Raw genomic sequence first — 17174 nt, 5'->3', positions numbered from 1 at the left:
TAAACAGATAGTGTATTATGGCTGTGTTTGTCTATAGACGACCTTGCAAGTATACGTTCTAACCACAACCTCACGCCATTTCACAAGCATGATCGATCCCACCCCATATTGGATTGCACCATGCAGCGATGGCCTAGCGGAGTTGCTACTTGACGCTATGTGAATCGAGAACATTACATTACATTGAGCAGCACAAAAGCGGTGCCAAATCCATCTCCTTTGCGTCTCTTGCTTGGTTGCCTTTAATGGACGGATGTAAGCCGATGAGAGTGAGGCATTTCTGTTTCTGAAACGCTCGACTACGTGTTCTCCAAATGTCTAACTTGCTGTATGCTTCATTTCTGGTTCTATTGGTGCACGTGCCGATCGCGTAGATGCCCCTACACGCAGGTAACTGAATGCGGGTGCTTGTGCCCTTCAAGTTGGAGATTCTAAACAAGATAGAATATACAGATCATTCTGGAGGAAACCTGGGCGCAAGAATAATGAGAGGTAGGATACGCTAAACACCAAGTAGCATGGTTATGTATTCATACGTCTATTTTCAAGGCTGCCAACCGATCCGCAAACGACAATAGCTTCACCCAAAATCGTTGGTGCTCATTACAGCTATACTTGTCCTAGTGGCGTGATGCTTCCTTCCCAGTATCCTTCTCGAACAGCTTCACCATCATCGTCATCATCCTCTTCATCAAAACCAACCAAAACCAAATCATCATCAACATCATCAGCTCCTTCACATCAACATGCGCGTTCAAGTTTATCACCTTTGAAATCATTCGACGCATTTATCAAAGATACCAACGATGAATGGAGTGACGATCTCGGCTATGATTTGGTGAATCGATCTACTAGGCTGTCTTCTTCATCATCGTCATCCATACGCCATCCCTTTTCAGAATCATCGAGCAGCCCTTTATCCCATCAATCTCTACCAATCCAGCCTTCATCACCACCATCATTTCCGCCAATCACCGAAGAAAAATCACCTCCAGCATATAAAGGTGCTCTTAAAACAGACATTGACGACTTGCTGACTGGTAAAATACAATGATCAAGGTGATGGCTATGACCTTTCAGTAGCTAATGTGATCGTCTCTTATCACACAGATCCCACGAATATCATACATCACATTGATACCACCAAGGTGGATGACCTGAGAAAGATCCAAAAGTTCACACAAGTCCTTTCCGATGCCAACGTTGATTTAGGTAAGGTAAAAAGGTACATGAGAGGGTTCATTTTTCTTATCCTCTCTCTTTTTTATTTGTAGCGGCATTAAGGAAACTAAGCTGGAGCGGCGTTCCCAGGGATCTACGTTTGGTCGTATGGCAACTGTTGTTTGGATACCTCCCTTGCAACCAAGCACGGCGTGCTGAGACACTTGCACGGAAGAGAAAGGAATACACTGACAGTGTTGCTGCATCATATTCACGAGGTACAGCTGGCTTAGATCAAACACTATGGCATCAGGTATATATGGAAGGGATGAAGAGAAGGGTTATAGAGAGGCTTAATGGCTAAGGATGGCATCTAGATTCGCATTGACATTCCTCGTACAAATCCAGGCGCTCCACTATACCAATACAAAACAACTCAACATGTACGTAAAAGGTTTCAAGGTGATGATGCACTGGCAACTAAATTAAACTCAATAGTGTTTGGAGCGCATTCTATACCAATGGGCTATCCGACACCCCGCTACTGGTTATGTGCAAGGTATCAATGACCTGGTGACTCCTATATTCGAAGTATGTTTGGGGGCATATATCGGTAAGCATAAATGTAATCAATGTCATGTATGCATCTATCATCACTAAACTGAGATCTCCCTTTCTAGATGTGGAGCCCCAGCAATATGACATGGATCAAATGAACGAAGAGGTGTTATCAATTATTGAAGCAGACAGCTTCTGGTGCTTGTCAAAGCTGCTGGATGGGATCCAAGACAACTATACATTCGCACAACCAGGCATTCAGAGGCAGGTAGCTGTATTGAAGGAATTGGTTTCCCGGATTGAAGGTAAGGATTATTCGAGAAGTGTGGCTAAGGTTGATCTAATATTGTATATCCTCTTTTAGCACAATTGGCAAATCATTTGCAGCAAGAAGGGATTGAATTTATGCAGTTTGCATTCCGATGGATGAATTGTTTACTTATGCGTGAGGTGCCGATGCAGTGCACGGTGCGAATGTGGGACACCTACTTGGCCGAAGGCTCCTCGGACGGGTTTTCCGAATTCCATGTCTACGTTTGTGCAGCGTTTCTAGCCAAATGGTCCAAGCAATTGCTAAAGCTAGATTTTCAGGTACGCACATACACACACAAATCTCTATCTCAATATCCACTCCTTGGATTGACCTTTGTGAATTGTTGGAATTAGGGCATCATGGTGTTCCTGCAGCAACTACCTACCCAAGTTTGGCAAGAAAAGGATGTTGAACTTCTATTATCGGAAGCTTACATGTGGAAAACACTGTTCCATAATGCACCCCGTCATCTCAAAAAGTAGATCTCGATCGAAAAAAAAAAAGAGTCGTACCTGAGACCCTGTTACATGTCGATCCTCCGCCGCTTCTTCTCCTCCTCCTTCTCCCTCCTCCTCCTTCCTCAGCAACTCGCCCCTTTATTGACGAACACCACTACTACCACTACCACCAGTGTTGCTAGCAGCCAAATGCATGACCCTTCTTGTTATAGTGCAATGATCCCTAGCTATTGTATTTATATTTAGCTTTATTGGACTGCATCAGCATACCGTAGTACGCCAAAGGACAACGATAAATCGAGCAAAAGGGAAAACACGAGAAACCAATTATGGAAAGGGATGGAAGATTCTGTATTCATCATCATGCAATCTCCTTTTTACCTTCACCCTTATTACTTGTTCTCCTCTATTATCCTTTTGATACATTGCAATTCATCGTATTTTTATTGCCCGTGACTTTTGTGTGCTTTTTGTGTGATTTGTGTGTGTGTGGAAAGGATGAGTGCCTTAAAACAGTGCATGTGTGTGATAAACGTGATATCCTTGGTATGTAGGATAGTCAATAAAGACAAGAAAAAAAGATGAAACATACAAATGGCATGTGCGGGTGTGTGTGGGTTGGCATATACAAGGAGGATTTTCGACATGAAAAAAAGATACAAAAAGTGTTACAAACATAAAAACGAGTGGCAGGTTAAGTGATCGAATGTAAAAACTTTGTGTGCCATGATAGGATGAAATCAGCCCACAGTGCTGACAAATTGGAAAATACCGGCAGAAGCACGTTCCATCATGATGCTTGGTGAAGGAAGTGTAGCGGTAGGTGATGATGCATCCGATGACAAGGATGAAGCTGGTGAAAGAGGACCAGTAGGTGGAGGAGATGTGGAGGATGGTTCAAGAGGTTGGGGCTTGCTAAAAGCTGACAGATCCAGCTGCCTAGCCGACATGTCAATGCGAAGCTGAGGCAACAATACAGATGAAGATGTTGGATGATGATCATGCGTATGACGATGGTTGCGTACTAACGACATGTCACGAGGAAGAGTACAAAGTGGAGGAGCATGTTGTTGTTGTTGTGGTGGTGGTGGTGCATGTCGTTGGTAACTATAGGGATGGTTGCGTAGCAACATCCATTGTTGGTGATTATTGCGTCTTGACCTGGGGGAAAGATGTGTGCGGTAATGTTGCATCATGTTATCTTGGCGAGAAAAGCGTGAAGGACAACCGGGATACAAGCAATGGAAATTCTTTTCTCCTGTGTGGATTCGATTGTGGCGTGCCAAATGACCACTATGTTGGATGTTAGCATAGGTATGATATGCTACGTTTTCATTGATTGGCATACCTTGTGGTAAAGCTTTTGTCACATCCAGGTGCCGAACAACGATATTTGCGGCGAGCAATCGAAGTGGATCGTGCTGTGAGCGTGGTTCCATTGTTGTTGTTGTTATTGTTCAAAAGACTGATGTGCCTGCCGTTGGCGTCTTTGATCGAAAGAGGAGAGTCTGGCTGCATGACAATGAAATTTTGAAAAGGAAGGTGACACCAAATGAATTGGGTTTGGACAATGGATCAAAGTGCAAAACACAAGGAAGCTTATTTATACGAAAAACAAGATCACCTATAATCACCCACTCCCTTTCTTTGTCTCCTCCCCCAAGATTCTCTTTTTGCGGACCGTGTACATGAAAAGCCAAGGGGTGCTTTAGCTTGGTTTCTAGGCAAAGGAAAGGGGGGCAACATTAGAAGAGAAAAAGCGCACAGATACGGTGAAGTGACAAAAAGAGCAATTAGGAAAACGTGGATTGCTTTACTCTTGCTTACAGCCCTGCATGTACTGGAAAGGAAATGTAAAGTCTGAATACAGGGCGGAGCATGAAAAGATCACTGTTCTATTATCCCATCATGTCGTCTTTTCTTGGTTCGAGTACACGCCAAGTCGTTAGACTTTGTCATGGAACCTAATGCAAAGCATCGTATTTTTGCACGAGCATGCATTATTGCTTTTGCTCACAGTGGATTGCTGTCATCGGTTGATCGATTTGCGGCAGCTATGAGCACACGCCACCATCATGCTCATGTATCCTTATAGCTTGTGTTTACAATATTTTGGGTAGTTCCGATGATCTCCATCACTGTTTCTCTTCAATGTAGCCTTGTTTCAAACCGAACCACGCATAACAACAACAAGGATCGTCGTCGCTTCAATCCGACCTCCCGGGAGATCACATACATGTTTCAATTCAACATTTAGCATATCAAATCACGGAGATCAGACCTTATTTTTGGAATATGGGTGGCAATAAAACGTCAGCAAAAAGAAAGAAAAGGGAGGGAAAGGGAGGTGGTTATGCTGCAGTAGGGTGGTTATTTACTTGCTGAGCAAGCATCAAGTTCCATTCCATGGTAGGGAATGGAAGGGGGGATTACATTGGATCAATAATGGAGAAAGATGATACGCCAAGTTTTCATGCAACCACTCTGGTAGGTTATTTCTTCTTGGCCCAAGCATCTAAGCAAAGCACCTCACTTGTATATTCTCAAAGGAATTGTAATATGGCATCTCTCGGCAACCATCATACGTTTTATAGTCTTGGCGTTACAAGGAAATAATTCCACCACCCTTTCAAAGTAAGCAGGATCTACAGGGGGTGGATCGATTTGGAAATTGGGGATCGACGCGGTGATGGTCTCATCAATCGGGTTAGCTCGGGTGCATCCGGAGAGATAACTAGAAAGGCTGAGCACGGGTATTATGCATTCCCCCTTGTTCTCCTCCTCTCTTGCTTTCTCATTCACCCTGCTAGAGAGGTCACTTGTTCTCCTGTCACTCATTTGGATTTGCTATTGGTGCCAATCATTAGGCATTAGTATCATTACACACAACCTTGGCAATGCTTGGCTTAACTAAAAACTGAAAAGGCAGCAATATTAGTTTTTATGTCAATAATTGATCGATGCCCCTAATCCCTACAAACAAACCTCTCCTTCTTGTTTATTACATGCTCCGCTTGATTGATCAATCAGTTACATCTTGCACAGCAAATACACAATGTGAATGAATGCATAGCGTAGATCATTTCCATATGACCTACTACTCTACGCGTAAGTTTAATCTCATTCGCATCATGCTCCAAAGTCAGTGGCAATGCATTTTATAGGGAAGATCGTCGATCTTTTGTCAATTATCCAAGGGCTATGTATTCCTTCCATGTAACTGACAACCCATTCTTCAGCGTGTGAGCTTCTCTCTTCTCGCCAAGAGATAGCATTGGATATGTAATAGAACACGAGGTATGACATGCATGTGCATGTATGCATGAGACATCATCAAAAACATCAAGCCGAGCCGATGCAGTCGCTTTCAATATTAGCTGAGACAGGTTGCACAGCATGCTATGGATGCGACAAAGAACACTGCCAATAGCTTTTTTTCTTGAGCATTCGTCATCAGGTGACAGCGTCGATCACTTGTTACCATAGCGCTTTTACCTCTGTATCCAGGTATAGCTGATCTACTTTGCATTTCATAGCCAAACCCACCCCCCTAGTTTTGTGATCCGTGTTCATTATTTTAGGAGAGAGATATTCACGCCTTCGTTACCAGCTAACCTTGCAGCTGCTAATGACTATCCTGGGGCCTGTTGTCGCTTTTCTCCTCAACCTGACAATTGTTTATTGTATTCATTGGCGGGAGCTCAATAAGGAATAGCGAGAAAACGCTCGATGCATACAACATATGGCATGCTTTGTACTACAACAACAATACAGCAAGCAGTGTACTTCCTTATTGGCTCTTCTCTACTACAGCATACAATGAATGATTAGCTTGTTTACTATCAAAGTCAACATAGCTTTGAATTTATGGCAGTAGCGATGAATGTTATCTCACTCGCAACAGCATGAGCGCCTTATAGGCTGCAATCGATCATACGACTTCCCTCCTTTTATTGATAGGTACCCTTAAACAATGAAGCTACCATGGCTTATGGAGAACAAGGCGGATAAATGAGGTCGTGTAATTGCGAAAATGGAAAAGCAAGGGGTTCTCAGTATCAAAGATGTTTTTGTGACATAAACGTGTTGTGAGAGAAGATCGGGCATTTGTTCTTTTGCCCTATCAAGATAAATCAAAGTTAATTGCAATCGAGTACTCACGCTATTCTTACGTGGGTTGCACAGCTGAATGACTTGTAAAGGTTCGGCATGTTACAAAGCTCGAATGGACGTGCCGTTGTATATTTCAAATCACTATTTGGCATACTGCAATAAGGCTTTTTCATTGTTGCTGTATTCCTTTACTCATAAGGTACTCATTTACATTGCTGCTGCAACGGCGTATTGAAGCGGCTTTGCATTGATAGCTTGTTAGAAGGTAAAAAGGATATAGCAGCTACCCTTTTATTGTTGGTGTTAATGTGAGCAAGACGCGATCGGCAGTGACGGTGCACTAATATCGGATGGCGAAGAGTGGCAAAGGAGAGAATTACAATATTTACTTCCTAAAGCAGCGGTTTTTTTCCCATTGGTCTAAAGATGTGTGTTATGCCACATACTTTATATGCTTGGATGAGTGGTGTTCAAGGTGCGTGGCTTTCTCTTCTTTCCTCTTGCTCAAATTGCGGTTTACCACTGTCGGCTTACTACTTGCTTTTGTACCAACAACATGAGCCGCTCAAAAAAAGAGGCTGTATCAAACCATTCACGACAAAGCAGGAGTTTGGATAACAATGAACTACCCAGTGGCTCCCGACAGATCGAAAATGGGGATCACAATAATACGCCTCAATACATGAACCATGTCATGTCACGCTTTGGACACCATTTATCTGCTCATGAATGGTCCCTGTTCTCACAATCCATGGTGCCAATGCTACAAAGTAGCTCCCCTGGTAGCACACAACAAAGAACCGTAGTCAGTAGCACAGCCGCCGGGATCTCCCTTTCCCCGAGCTCACCACTTGAAGTCACCCAATCTCTTTCGACACCTTCCATTGTTGGTGCTACGACTCATCAATCACTATCACCACGTATAAAAAGTGCTCTACAGGAGAAAACTGATAACAACTATCAAAAAGAAGAGCATCGAGGTTCACCATCATCATCCAAGCATATGGATTGGGACCCTGAAGAGCCACAATCCATTTTCCACAACAAGAAGATGCATAAGTGACAACAAGGTATCGTTGTTGTTTTTCGTTTTTATGCGCTATTAAAGGCGTCTACGTGTAAAATGCACCAAGATATAGAGTCAAACTGATGACCAATCTCATACCATCTCTGTGCATGTGTCGCACGTTAGTAGCACAGCTGATTCCCATAATCCATCCCATTAAAGCAGATGACATCATTAACAATTTTGCAGAAAACAAGCAGCTCCACTACGATGCGACAATTTCGATACTATTGTACATAACGCAATGTATCATGCTTAATGAGAAAATGAGGTGTACTACGACTGCAAGGGAGGGAGATTGTGAGTGAAAATCGATAAAAGATAGACGTGCAGCTGTCTTCATAGCTGCTGCTTATATAAGAATGTGGATGGGCTGTGTGATGGGAAAGAAAAAGGGTGCAGCTGCCGAACGGCTATTGTTGGGTGGTGATTGGAGCTTGGCCCTTCAAGTCGATGTCACACGAGTATCCTTTTGGGAATTTCAGAAAATACGTGGCGTTGCGGCCATGTTAGCATGATTGATCCTACGTTCTCGCCTTTATTCGAGTCCTTTTCATCACCAAGAACGGCATACAGGATTGATGACGACCGTAAGTAATACCTTGGGTGGTGAGTAGCCGAAGCTGGCTTATATGCTATCTCGATCCACAGCTCTACAAACCATGTCTAGGATACATTGTGTGGTATACGTACCCACTTTGCTGCATAAGCTCATTGATACTTTTTTACTCTTTCAGCGAGATCTACTTTTTGCTTGTGTTGATAGGATATACATGAATCCCAATATGTGTGAGATGGCAGCGGAGCTAGCGTGTTACAGGTTGCATGAAAGAGCCACCTTGACAGTTTTAAACATTCAGGAACAACAAGACCCCTTATGCACATGACTATTATGATCGTGATTATGCAAACTTGATATGCGATGTACCCATCATTTTCTCGTCACAGCGGGGAAAGAAATTTAAAATGTAGAATGAATAGCGACGTTAATGATATCTATCAAACGCGTGGTTACAACGAATGGTACCTCAAATCCTTCACGTTTCGTACTTTGTGTAGTCGACAAGAGCCAAAGGCAGGCAGGATGTTATTAACACAGAGATATTGTATGGGCGAGAGCATCTTTATATGTATCTCATCTCTCGTATTGAAATTAAGCAGTCGGCGTAACAAAAGATGGTGCTTTGGGGCAGGTGTGTGGGGCAACGATCATAGCGATTCTGATACACGCTGATCATTGATAGGATCAAGAGCGTTGCTCTCTTGCAAAAGAAACAGCGGACAAAGAAAAGAGTCTCACAAACAAGGAGGCACGCAGCAGTGGGGAGAAGGGGGGTGTTGGTTGGTGGGTGGTGACTGTAGTAGTAGGCGTATGCAAAATGCTTATTCACCAGTTGGCAAATCATGCACCACCCCACTCTTTCTTAGCATGTGACCAGTGAGTGAAACCTTTCAAACACCTTCTTTCTCGCTTTTCCCTTCCTCTTTTTCCCTTCACCTCTTTATCTCTCTTATGCCTGTCAACAATAAGCGCTTATCGTTCGCCAACTTTCCTATTCCATTCGACCACCCATATACCCTTCCAACTCTCATTGTCGCCGTCACCGCGTCATCTCTGGTCTATTACTATCTCCAAAGTTCACACAAAGCCGATCTCATCGAGGCTGTTCGCCTTCGAGACATTAAGAAACGTCGTCATTTGAAACGTGCAGACCAACGTTATGCAAGTTTAAAGGTACCGAATGATAAGGACATGGGCACATATCACAAGAGACTTATAGAATGATACTAGGTGGAGGGAAGGTTTGTCAACCCCTTTGGTGAATGGCGTGAAGTACAATGGTGGGAAACTGCTCTTTTTTGGCTCTTTCGTTACAAAGGAAACGGTGTACCCAAGTCTGAAAAGGTGAGAAAAAAAGTGGATGGATGGTGGTTGAAAGAACCAAGGGACTTACACAAGATATACAAGGAACTCGATGAAACGTTACCCGTGGTCAAGCCATCCTTTGACATTATGTTTCCTTCAGCAAAATTGACAGAGTCTTGGGTGGATGTCAATCGAGTAAGCGACTCATCACGATCATCAATGCCACCGGTTGCATTTACATGGCTCGGGTAAACAAATGGTTTTTGTATGATGTTGCTTTCCTTCGAGTTTCTTGCAGTGCTTATAAGTTTTATGGCATTAGACAATCCACATGCTTAATACGTGTCGAGAATTTGACTATCCTCACGGATCCGGTGTTTACACAGTGCACAATCAACGATCATCTTGGTCCAAAACGCTTACGGCCCATCCCTTGTACATTGGAAGAGGTTCAACCATACTTGGATATTGTATTGGTGTCACACGACCACTTTGATCACTTAGGTAACATGACTTGGATGTTGACGGAATAGGATTGTTTCTTACGGATTCTTGGTATCTAGATCAACAAGTAGTAACGAAGCTAGGGAATTCAGTGACATGGTATGTCCCCCTTGGATTACGGCAATGGTTTGTCAAGCGAGGAATCGAAAATGTAAGTACACAATGAAAAAGAAACAATGATGGTGCTCATTAATATATAGGTCATTGAGCTGGATTGGTGGCAGGAAGTACATCACAATGGGGACCATGATACAATGATTGCATGTGTACCGGCTATGGTGAGTGTGTAATGCAACTCCTTATCTATCAAACATGTTTGACATTTTCCATTTTAGCATTGGAGCGGGCACAGGACATTGTTTGACAAGAATGCTACATTGTGGGGCAGCTTTGTAGTGAAGACCAAATCCCACTCCATCTTTTTCTGGTATGTTGTTATGAATAAGCAAGCTTAAAGAGAAATTAACATTTGTATTAGTGGGGATACTGGGTATTCACCGGAACTATACAAGGCTATTGGCGAACGATATGCTCCTTTTAGTTTGGCGGCCATGCCGATTGGAAGCTTTAAGCCTCAAGTGTTGATGGAGCATTTGCATATGGGTCCAAGTGATGCTGTCAAGGTACATTATGATATTGGCCGACCAAGGATATCGGTGGGAATCCATTGGGGAACATTTATGATGTCGGATGAGCATTATTTGGAACCTGTCAAGCAGCTGAAGGAAGCATGGAAACAAATTGGAATTGAAAAGGCATCGATTGTTGGTCAAGAGGACACACGCTTTATTACCACGTCGATTGGTGAGACGATATGTATTGATTAGAGATATAATATAGACTAGGCAATTGTGCATATACTATTACAATACATTACATGATGTCTCTTCTAGTCAGCAGTCAAATCATGTGCAAAGGAAGATGAGCATTCGAGCGAATGTAGTACAAAATCGCCATATGAGGAGTGGACGGATGGGCCCTAAAATTGGTCATTTGGAATATTGTCGTGCAGTTGGAGAACCAAGAACCAACCCTTTTCTCTTTCTCTCTCTCTCTCTCTCTCTCTCTCTCTCTTTCACCCTTCATTCTCTCTCTCTTTCTATCTTTTTCTCCTCATGAACTCTGAATAGTATGTGTTGTACCTTTGATACTATCCTCTATCGTGATACATGAACATCAACCATAACCGGAAACATTCTTCCTCTTTAGCGACTATCTCTTCAAGCTTCTCCTGATTGGCGATTCCGGTGTTGGCAAGTCTTGTTTGTTGCTGCGTTTTGCCGATGACACGTACACTGAGAGCTACATTTCCACCATTGGTGTTGACTTTGTAAGTCCATTCGCTTCTCATCTACTACGATAACTTCCTCATCTAACGTCTTGCAGAAAATCAGAACCATTGAGCTCGAGGGCAAGACTGTCAAGTTGCAGATTGTAAGTCCATTTGGGGGTTGTGTGCTTGTATACCATAGCATGTCTTTATTTATTGTATGTTTTATGATAGTGGGATACAGCTGGTCAGGAACGTTTCCGTACCATCACCTCTTCTTACTACCGAGGCGCCCATGGTATCATTGTTGTCTACGATGTGACGGATCAGGATTCTTTCAACAACGTCAAGCAATGGATGCAAGAGATTGAAAGATATGCTGCTGAAGGTGTAAGCAAGTTGTTGGTGGGCAATAAGAGCGATATGGTCGATAAGAAGGTGGTCGAGACCGATCAAGCAAAGGTAATATCCAATCTTGGCCGATTCCCTCTCTTTCTTGTTGTTAATCTTCCTACCTACTAGGAACTCGCCGACTCGTTGAGCATACCGTTCTTGGAGACCTCTGCCAAGGACTCGTCTAATGTCGAACAAGCTTTCTTGACGATGGCTAAGCAAATCAAGGACAAGGTTGGTAGCACTATGCAACAACAACAACCAAAGTCGACCGTCACTGTTGGTCAAGGTGCTGCTGTTCAACCCAAGCAAGGTGGTGGATGTTGCTAGATCAACCCTTTCTTTCGTTCTCTTTCTTTACACAGATGCACATACACAATCACACATCTCATTATTCTCCCCTGGATCACCCTCCCTTTTTCCCATTAAAGCCAACATTACATATCAAATACGAGCATGAATGAATATATTGTGGTTCAGAGCTTTGATGTGTCTAGTTCAAGATATTCTAATACAAAACCACGGAAAAGTCGAGCAAGGTTACGCACAACAGGGGGATCAATGCAATCGGCATTATCCTAAATGCAGCATTATTATTATTGTCAGACCACCACCACCACCACCAAAGCCTCTCTTAACAATTCCCATCCTCTCACCTATACTTACCATCTCATCATGCCATTCTTTAGGAAATGGATGTGGGATTAAATGTAGAATGTTGACACCACGACGTAGAAAAGGAATATGATCATCCGACATGGCTCTTCCATTGAAAGTGAGTAAAGAATCAGGTGCGAAAATCGAGTGCAAGGGTTCATCGATCTTGGTCGATTCCGTTTCCAGCAAGTTGTTATGCGCAAGACGAGACTCCAGACTTTGCAGACGCTGATAGAGAGTATCTGTTTCACGAAAATAGTTGGGAATGGAAGGATTGGGCGTGCCTAGCAAATCCAATAGCACAAGAGCATCAATGCCACTGAGCTTGTTGAACCGGTGTATTGTGTTGAAAGGCTTGGATGTAATAGGCGTTGCCTCCCATAACGAAGCCAAGTGTCGGGCACCATACGTTGAATCAGTCTCAGACCATTTCACAAATGCTTCCTCCCCATCAAAGAATACAAGTTGTAGCGTTGTTGTGCTATCGGTTGCTGGGATACTATCATTGAGCACTTCGGCAATATCCAACAATAATGCACATGGCACTGCTGAATCGGTCGCCCCGATAAACACAAAGTCGTCAAAGTACTTGGAGTCAAAGTGAGCTGCCAATACAAGTCGATTGGGTGCATCAGGGTTCTTCGTCGCAATCACATTGGTGAATGGCTTGTCTCCAAAAGGTGTGGTGTCATTGAAGCTATCCAGTTCCACATGCCAACCCAAAGTCTCAAAGTGGTCGATAATATGGTTGCGCACATTGGCATTCCCGGCAGACCCTGCTACTCGTGGCACCATCAGAGGTGTTAATAACTCATTCGCCACTCGATCGGTCTTGTCTGCGATTCGTTCCAGTCCTCCATTGGTGAGTTCCTTGTAAGCGAAGACATCAGCTATCCGTAACAGCCAAAAGACGAGCCATACAAGTGGCGGCATTATTTCAGGATATCAAAGCGAAAATGATGCGACAAGCACTGAGTTGCATGGAAGAATGCGCCATTCCTTGCCGATGACAGGGCTATGTTTGTTGTATCCAAAATTGATTGATTGATAACCATATCCATATTCTGTTCAATTCTTGTTTACGATACCTTTGACAATAAAAGTGATGACCTCTTTCAACACACACATAGTATTAGCTACCCCACCCCCAATGATGAGAGTAGTATCACAGCTAATGCAGATCATGTGACTTACATATAAATAAAAGTGTATCACCTATAGTTTGCCGGCTGGTGTACGCGATCATAAAACTTCCAGACCTATTCCGGTAATGCCTATCACATGTTTGACTCCCATCATCTTAAAAGTGCAGAATCAGGAGATCCACCCAGGGGTATCTTACTCTTTAGAGACACACGTACATACTTGCCATTGTAACCCAGGTTTGTGGAAACACAAACAAACCCGCCAAGAAAAGACAATGTTTGGATGAAAATGAATAAACACAGTTGGCACATTATTTGAATAGCAGAAAAAAGAAATTATTTTTATTGTATGGCGTCAACGACATGACCTGGGTACCTCAAGGCAGCGGGCCCTATAACATTGAAAGGAGTCTTGTCCCCCTAAATAGTGGCAAACTGACGACGCGCCCGATCTCTAAAGTGTGTGTGCGAACGCCCCTTCTTCTATGCTCCCATCAATCACGGCGCCGCCGGCGACCATGATGATGGGATTTGACACTCGCATCGTATTGTGACATCCCACCATCCTTATTTTTTTCCCTCTCGTTCTTTCCGAGCAGCCCGATCAACCCGAGAAACCCAGCCAGAGAGAGAAGACGCGGATCTTGTATGCCAAATGCATGGCCAAAGACCCCATGACACGCTCGCGCGACATATCCGCCAATGGATAGTATGCGCTTCTTGATGGCACATATGACCGAAACAAACGCGTGTGATCTTTTTCTTAGTACGCTATGATTGAGAATGGAATAGAAATGGCGAAATCAGTACAACGTTTTTGTGAGAAAATGCCATATTTATCAATGCTAATAATCAACATGGATAAAATCAACATGGCCAACGACTATGTACCTATTTGAACGGTCATTTTCGACACTACATGCCACAATACACGTTGACGATGAGTGGCTGCTGCTTGTATCCCAAGGCAATATCGTTGCAACGTCGTCGTCCACATGTTGCTGATAGGTGGGCCCGCTTTCGTCGTCAATGTCGTTGTTGTCGTTGTTGTTGCAATAGACGTATGTCGTTAAGGAAGGTGGTCGTGACAAGGATGAGAAACAGGCAGGGGGGACAACAGGCTTTTATATGTGATGAACATTCGTCAGAAAAAGAATAAGCTCTCCATAATGCCCGCAACGAGCTTTGTAACTTTTTCTGGGATCGCATGACTGTTTAAGTGTGATGAAAGGAACTTCGAAACTATTTCTCTTCCCCCACTGTGTATTACGCTGTCACTACCAGCTCACTCACATGCATTTAGGAAATCCATGTTCCTTAAAGGGTTGATCTGGATCACAACCTAGTTCACTTTACGGCTCTTTTGGCTCTCGCATATACCCCAACTTTTTAGTAATAATGCATTCTTTCTTGTTCCATTCATTCTTTTTGTATATGCAGTGTCAATTGAAGCAATCGGGGGATTTGGGGGGAGGATGAGGTGGAAATCAAAAGGACACACAAACACCCGCCCATGGTTACTCAGATAGTCGTGCATATATTACATTCACTAACAAGGAAAAGGGCAAACCTCTTATGATAATCATGTCCAATGAATGATTGAAGATGCTTCTTGATTCTTACTAATGGTATGTGTGTAGCGGATATGAGGACATAAAGATGGTAAAATTGTCTCATCTGAATTTGTTGCTTGTCATCCACACTTCTCTCCCCCAAGATGCTAATGCATCATTGTTTCTCTTTATCTTGTGGTTGCAGGCCTCTTTCGCGTAACATCTTGCATTGATTATAGCCGTTTTTGACATCCAATCATCAAGTTGACACGATAATATCGAAACGATCAAACAACAACATTCACCGTATATGCACGATATCGGATGTAGATCCGCAACCGAATGCTGACTGGCTGTGACCTACTCTGCTCCGCTTAGTGCAACCACGAGACGCGAAAACAAAAGACCCTTGAAAGCTTGAATTCTCGCATCACCGCCGGTTCATTGTCGGTTAGCAAGCTGAGATGCTTATTTCCTTCCCATCCAATGCGAAGTCGTTGTCAATATACCATTCCAAGGCTGACTTATCATAATTCCATAACTTTTCCCACCCAATGCATCTCGATTGTCAAACTACTGTTCTTGGACTGACTTGCATCACGATTTCTCCCACAGCCACGTGTAACATACATGCTGCAGTAAATGCTAACCTAAGCCATACAGCCGATCTCCTAGCTGAGCCATGAAAGGGGAGCCTTTTTTTTCCACAAGCTATATCTGAAGTATAGTTTCACAAAGCCTCTTTATGGGAGATGTATCAACAAAAACTTGTTACAGGTGGTGGATGAATTGCTTTGGTGTATATGGTGTCGATTTATTTGCATGCATATCACTTTCCTAGCTTGAACTTTTTAAGGCCTGCCGTAAATTTGTTCCCTGAGCTGTTGTTGTTGAGCTGGTTCATTCGATATCGCTGTGCATTTTGGGCATCAGCACGGTAGGCAGCACCCAAATCATCCAAGTTATCAGACCAATCCTCATCACGAATACGATGACCATATTGACGTTCACGCAGCTTTTTGGAATAGGATCCCACCACAGTAGCGAAATAGAACTATGCAAATAAAAAGTGAGTGTGAAGGGCGCTCACTCATCCATCCCACCCAAATTGATTCTCCGCGCCACCTCCCCTTTCTCGCTTTTGGTGCCTTGTCCCAATATTCGCCATGAACCTTCCTCAACTTACCATCGTCAATTGGCCAACAAAGAGTAAGATGGCTAATCCAATCACACCTGCTTGTACTGCTTGGGCACAATTTGCAAGACCATATGTGTTGCCGAGCTGCATACCAAGTAGGGTTGCCTTATAATCACCGACACTGACAGATTGGTCGCCGGAACCTTCCGCTTGATCCGGGTTGGCTTCATTACAAGCATCCAGGCTCTTGGATCGGTTTACAAGTGCAAGTACAAAATCGACGGCCTCCCAGATGGTAAGGATAAACACGAGGAATAACCAAAAGACAAGCTTATATAAACGCATCAATCCAAGACTTCCCTGTAAAACAACCATGTGAGTAAATTCTCGGTCTCGTGTTCCACCCTCACGTGCGCTTTTAATTTTTACCGTGGCAGATGCAAGGATACCATAGATACCAATCACCCCGGTAACAACTATTATTCATCCATGTCAAAAGAAAGCCATACGAGAGTGCCATATAGATACCATCCATCCCTCGATACTTACTATAAATAATGACAGCCACCCATGGAAGAACAGGGTGCACCACATCAAGATGCATCACCATAGCTACAATGTACATAGGCATGTGAGTCTTAGGAAAGTTGCTAGCATGAATAGGATATACGTACGATTCATATGCGTGAACGTGAGAGCAACTAGTAGTGCTGAAACAGCCTGTGTCGAATGTAGAACCAAGCATGAGCAAAACGTTGTCACCAATTGAGATCCTCTTGTTTTTCTCGAGTCGTACCGCGATAATAATACTGAGAAGTACAGCGCCTCCCCGTAATGGGATAATACAGCAACATCTTCTGGGCATGATTCAAATGTACAATGAGGAGAGTAGTAGAAAGAGAAAGGTAAAGAGTTGGTGGACTAGCGGAGGCTCAGCTTGAAGCTATTTTTGGCATTGTGAAAAGCTGTAAAGGATGC

At 43.4% G+C, this 17174-nt stretch overlaps 7 protein-coding genes across 7 annotated transcripts; 4 read left to right on the top strand and 3 right to left on the bottom strand.

Annotated features, from left to right (window-relative positions):
* Positions 1-245: 245 nt before the first annotated feature.
* On the top strand, positions 246-2514 carry O0I10_004813 (uncharacterized protein; the record flags this gene model as incomplete). The annotated part of the gene is made up of 11 exons (XM_058484862.1): positions 246-255; positions 375-390; positions 454-492; positions 550-1040; positions 1111-1212; positions 1275-1474; positions 1539-1604; positions 1660-1774; positions 1842-2024; positions 2084-2310; positions 2386-2514. 11 exons carry the CDS (start codon positions 246-248, stop codon positions 2512-2514), a joined length of 1578 nt encoding a protein of 525 aa, XP_058344361.1.
* Positions 2515-3230: 716 nt separating this feature from the next.
* Positions 3231-4008, bottom strand: O0I10_004812 (uncharacterized protein; the record flags this gene model as incomplete). Its single annotated transcript, XM_058484861.1, has 2 exons — positions 3231-3783; positions 3839-4008. The coding sequence occupies 2 exons, from the start codon at positions 4006-4008 to the stop codon at positions 3231-3233; spliced, it is 723 nt and encodes a 240-aa protein (XP_058344360.1).
* Positions 4009-7159: 3151 nt separating this feature from the next.
* Positions 7160-7666, top strand: O0I10_004811 (uncharacterized protein; the record flags this gene model as incomplete). Its single annotated transcript, XM_058484860.1, has 1 exon — positions 7160-7666. The coding sequence occupies one exon, from the start codon at positions 7160-7162 to the stop codon at positions 7664-7666; it is 507 nt and encodes a 168-aa protein (XP_058344359.1).
* Positions 7667-9182: 1516 nt separating this feature from the next.
* On the top strand, positions 9183-10867 carry O0I10_004810 (uncharacterized protein; the record flags this gene model as incomplete). The annotated part of the gene is made up of 8 exons (XM_058484859.1): positions 9183-9404; positions 9462-9575; positions 9639-9784; positions 9859-10040; positions 10100-10191; positions 10241-10318; positions 10376-10467; positions 10519-10867. The coding sequence occupies 8 exons, from the start codon at positions 9183-9185 to the stop codon at positions 10865-10867; spliced, it is 1275 nt and encodes a 424-aa protein (XP_058344358.1).
* Positions 10868-11155: 288 nt separating this feature from the next.
* O0I10_004809 (GTP-binding protein ypt1) lies at positions 11156-12033 on the top strand (the record flags this gene model as incomplete). The annotated part of the gene is made up of 5 exons (XM_058484858.1): positions 11156-11169; positions 11250-11370; positions 11427-11474; positions 11545-11772; positions 11833-12033. 5 exons carry the CDS (start codon positions 11156-11158, stop codon positions 12031-12033), a joined length of 612 nt encoding a protein of 203 aa, XP_058344357.1.
* A 146-nt stretch (positions 12034-12179) lies between these two features.
* Positions 12180-13293, bottom strand: O0I10_004808 (uncharacterized protein; the record flags this gene model as incomplete). Its single annotated transcript, XM_058484857.1, has 2 exons — positions 12180-12281; positions 12370-13293. The coding sequence occupies 2 exons, from the start codon at positions 13291-13293 to the stop codon at positions 12180-12182; spliced, it is 1026 nt and encodes a 341-aa protein (XP_058344356.1).
* A 2594-nt stretch (positions 13294-15887) lies between these two features.
* O0I10_004807 (uncharacterized protein) lies at positions 15888-17061 on the bottom strand (the record flags this gene model as incomplete). The annotated part of the gene is made up of 6 exons (XM_058484856.1): positions 15888-16112; positions 16245-16556; positions 16626-16672; positions 16746-16808; positions 16871-16916; positions 16993-17061. 6 exons carry the CDS (start codon positions 17059-17061, stop codon positions 15888-15890), a joined length of 762 nt encoding a protein of 253 aa, XP_058344355.1.
* Positions 17062-17174: the final 113 nt, after the last annotated feature.

The sequence above is a fragment of the Lichtheimia ornata genome, assembly GCF_029851405.1.
Source record: "Lichtheimia ornata isolate CBS 291.66 chromosome Unknown scaffold00018, whole genome shotgun sequence".
Classification (NCBI taxonomy): domain Eukaryota; kingdom Fungi; phylum Mucoromycota; class Mucoromycetes; order Mucorales; family Lichtheimiaceae; genus Lichtheimia; species Lichtheimia ornata.
Note: the sequence above shows the minus strand (reverse complement) of the source record. Positions and strands in the feature narration are given on the sequence as shown.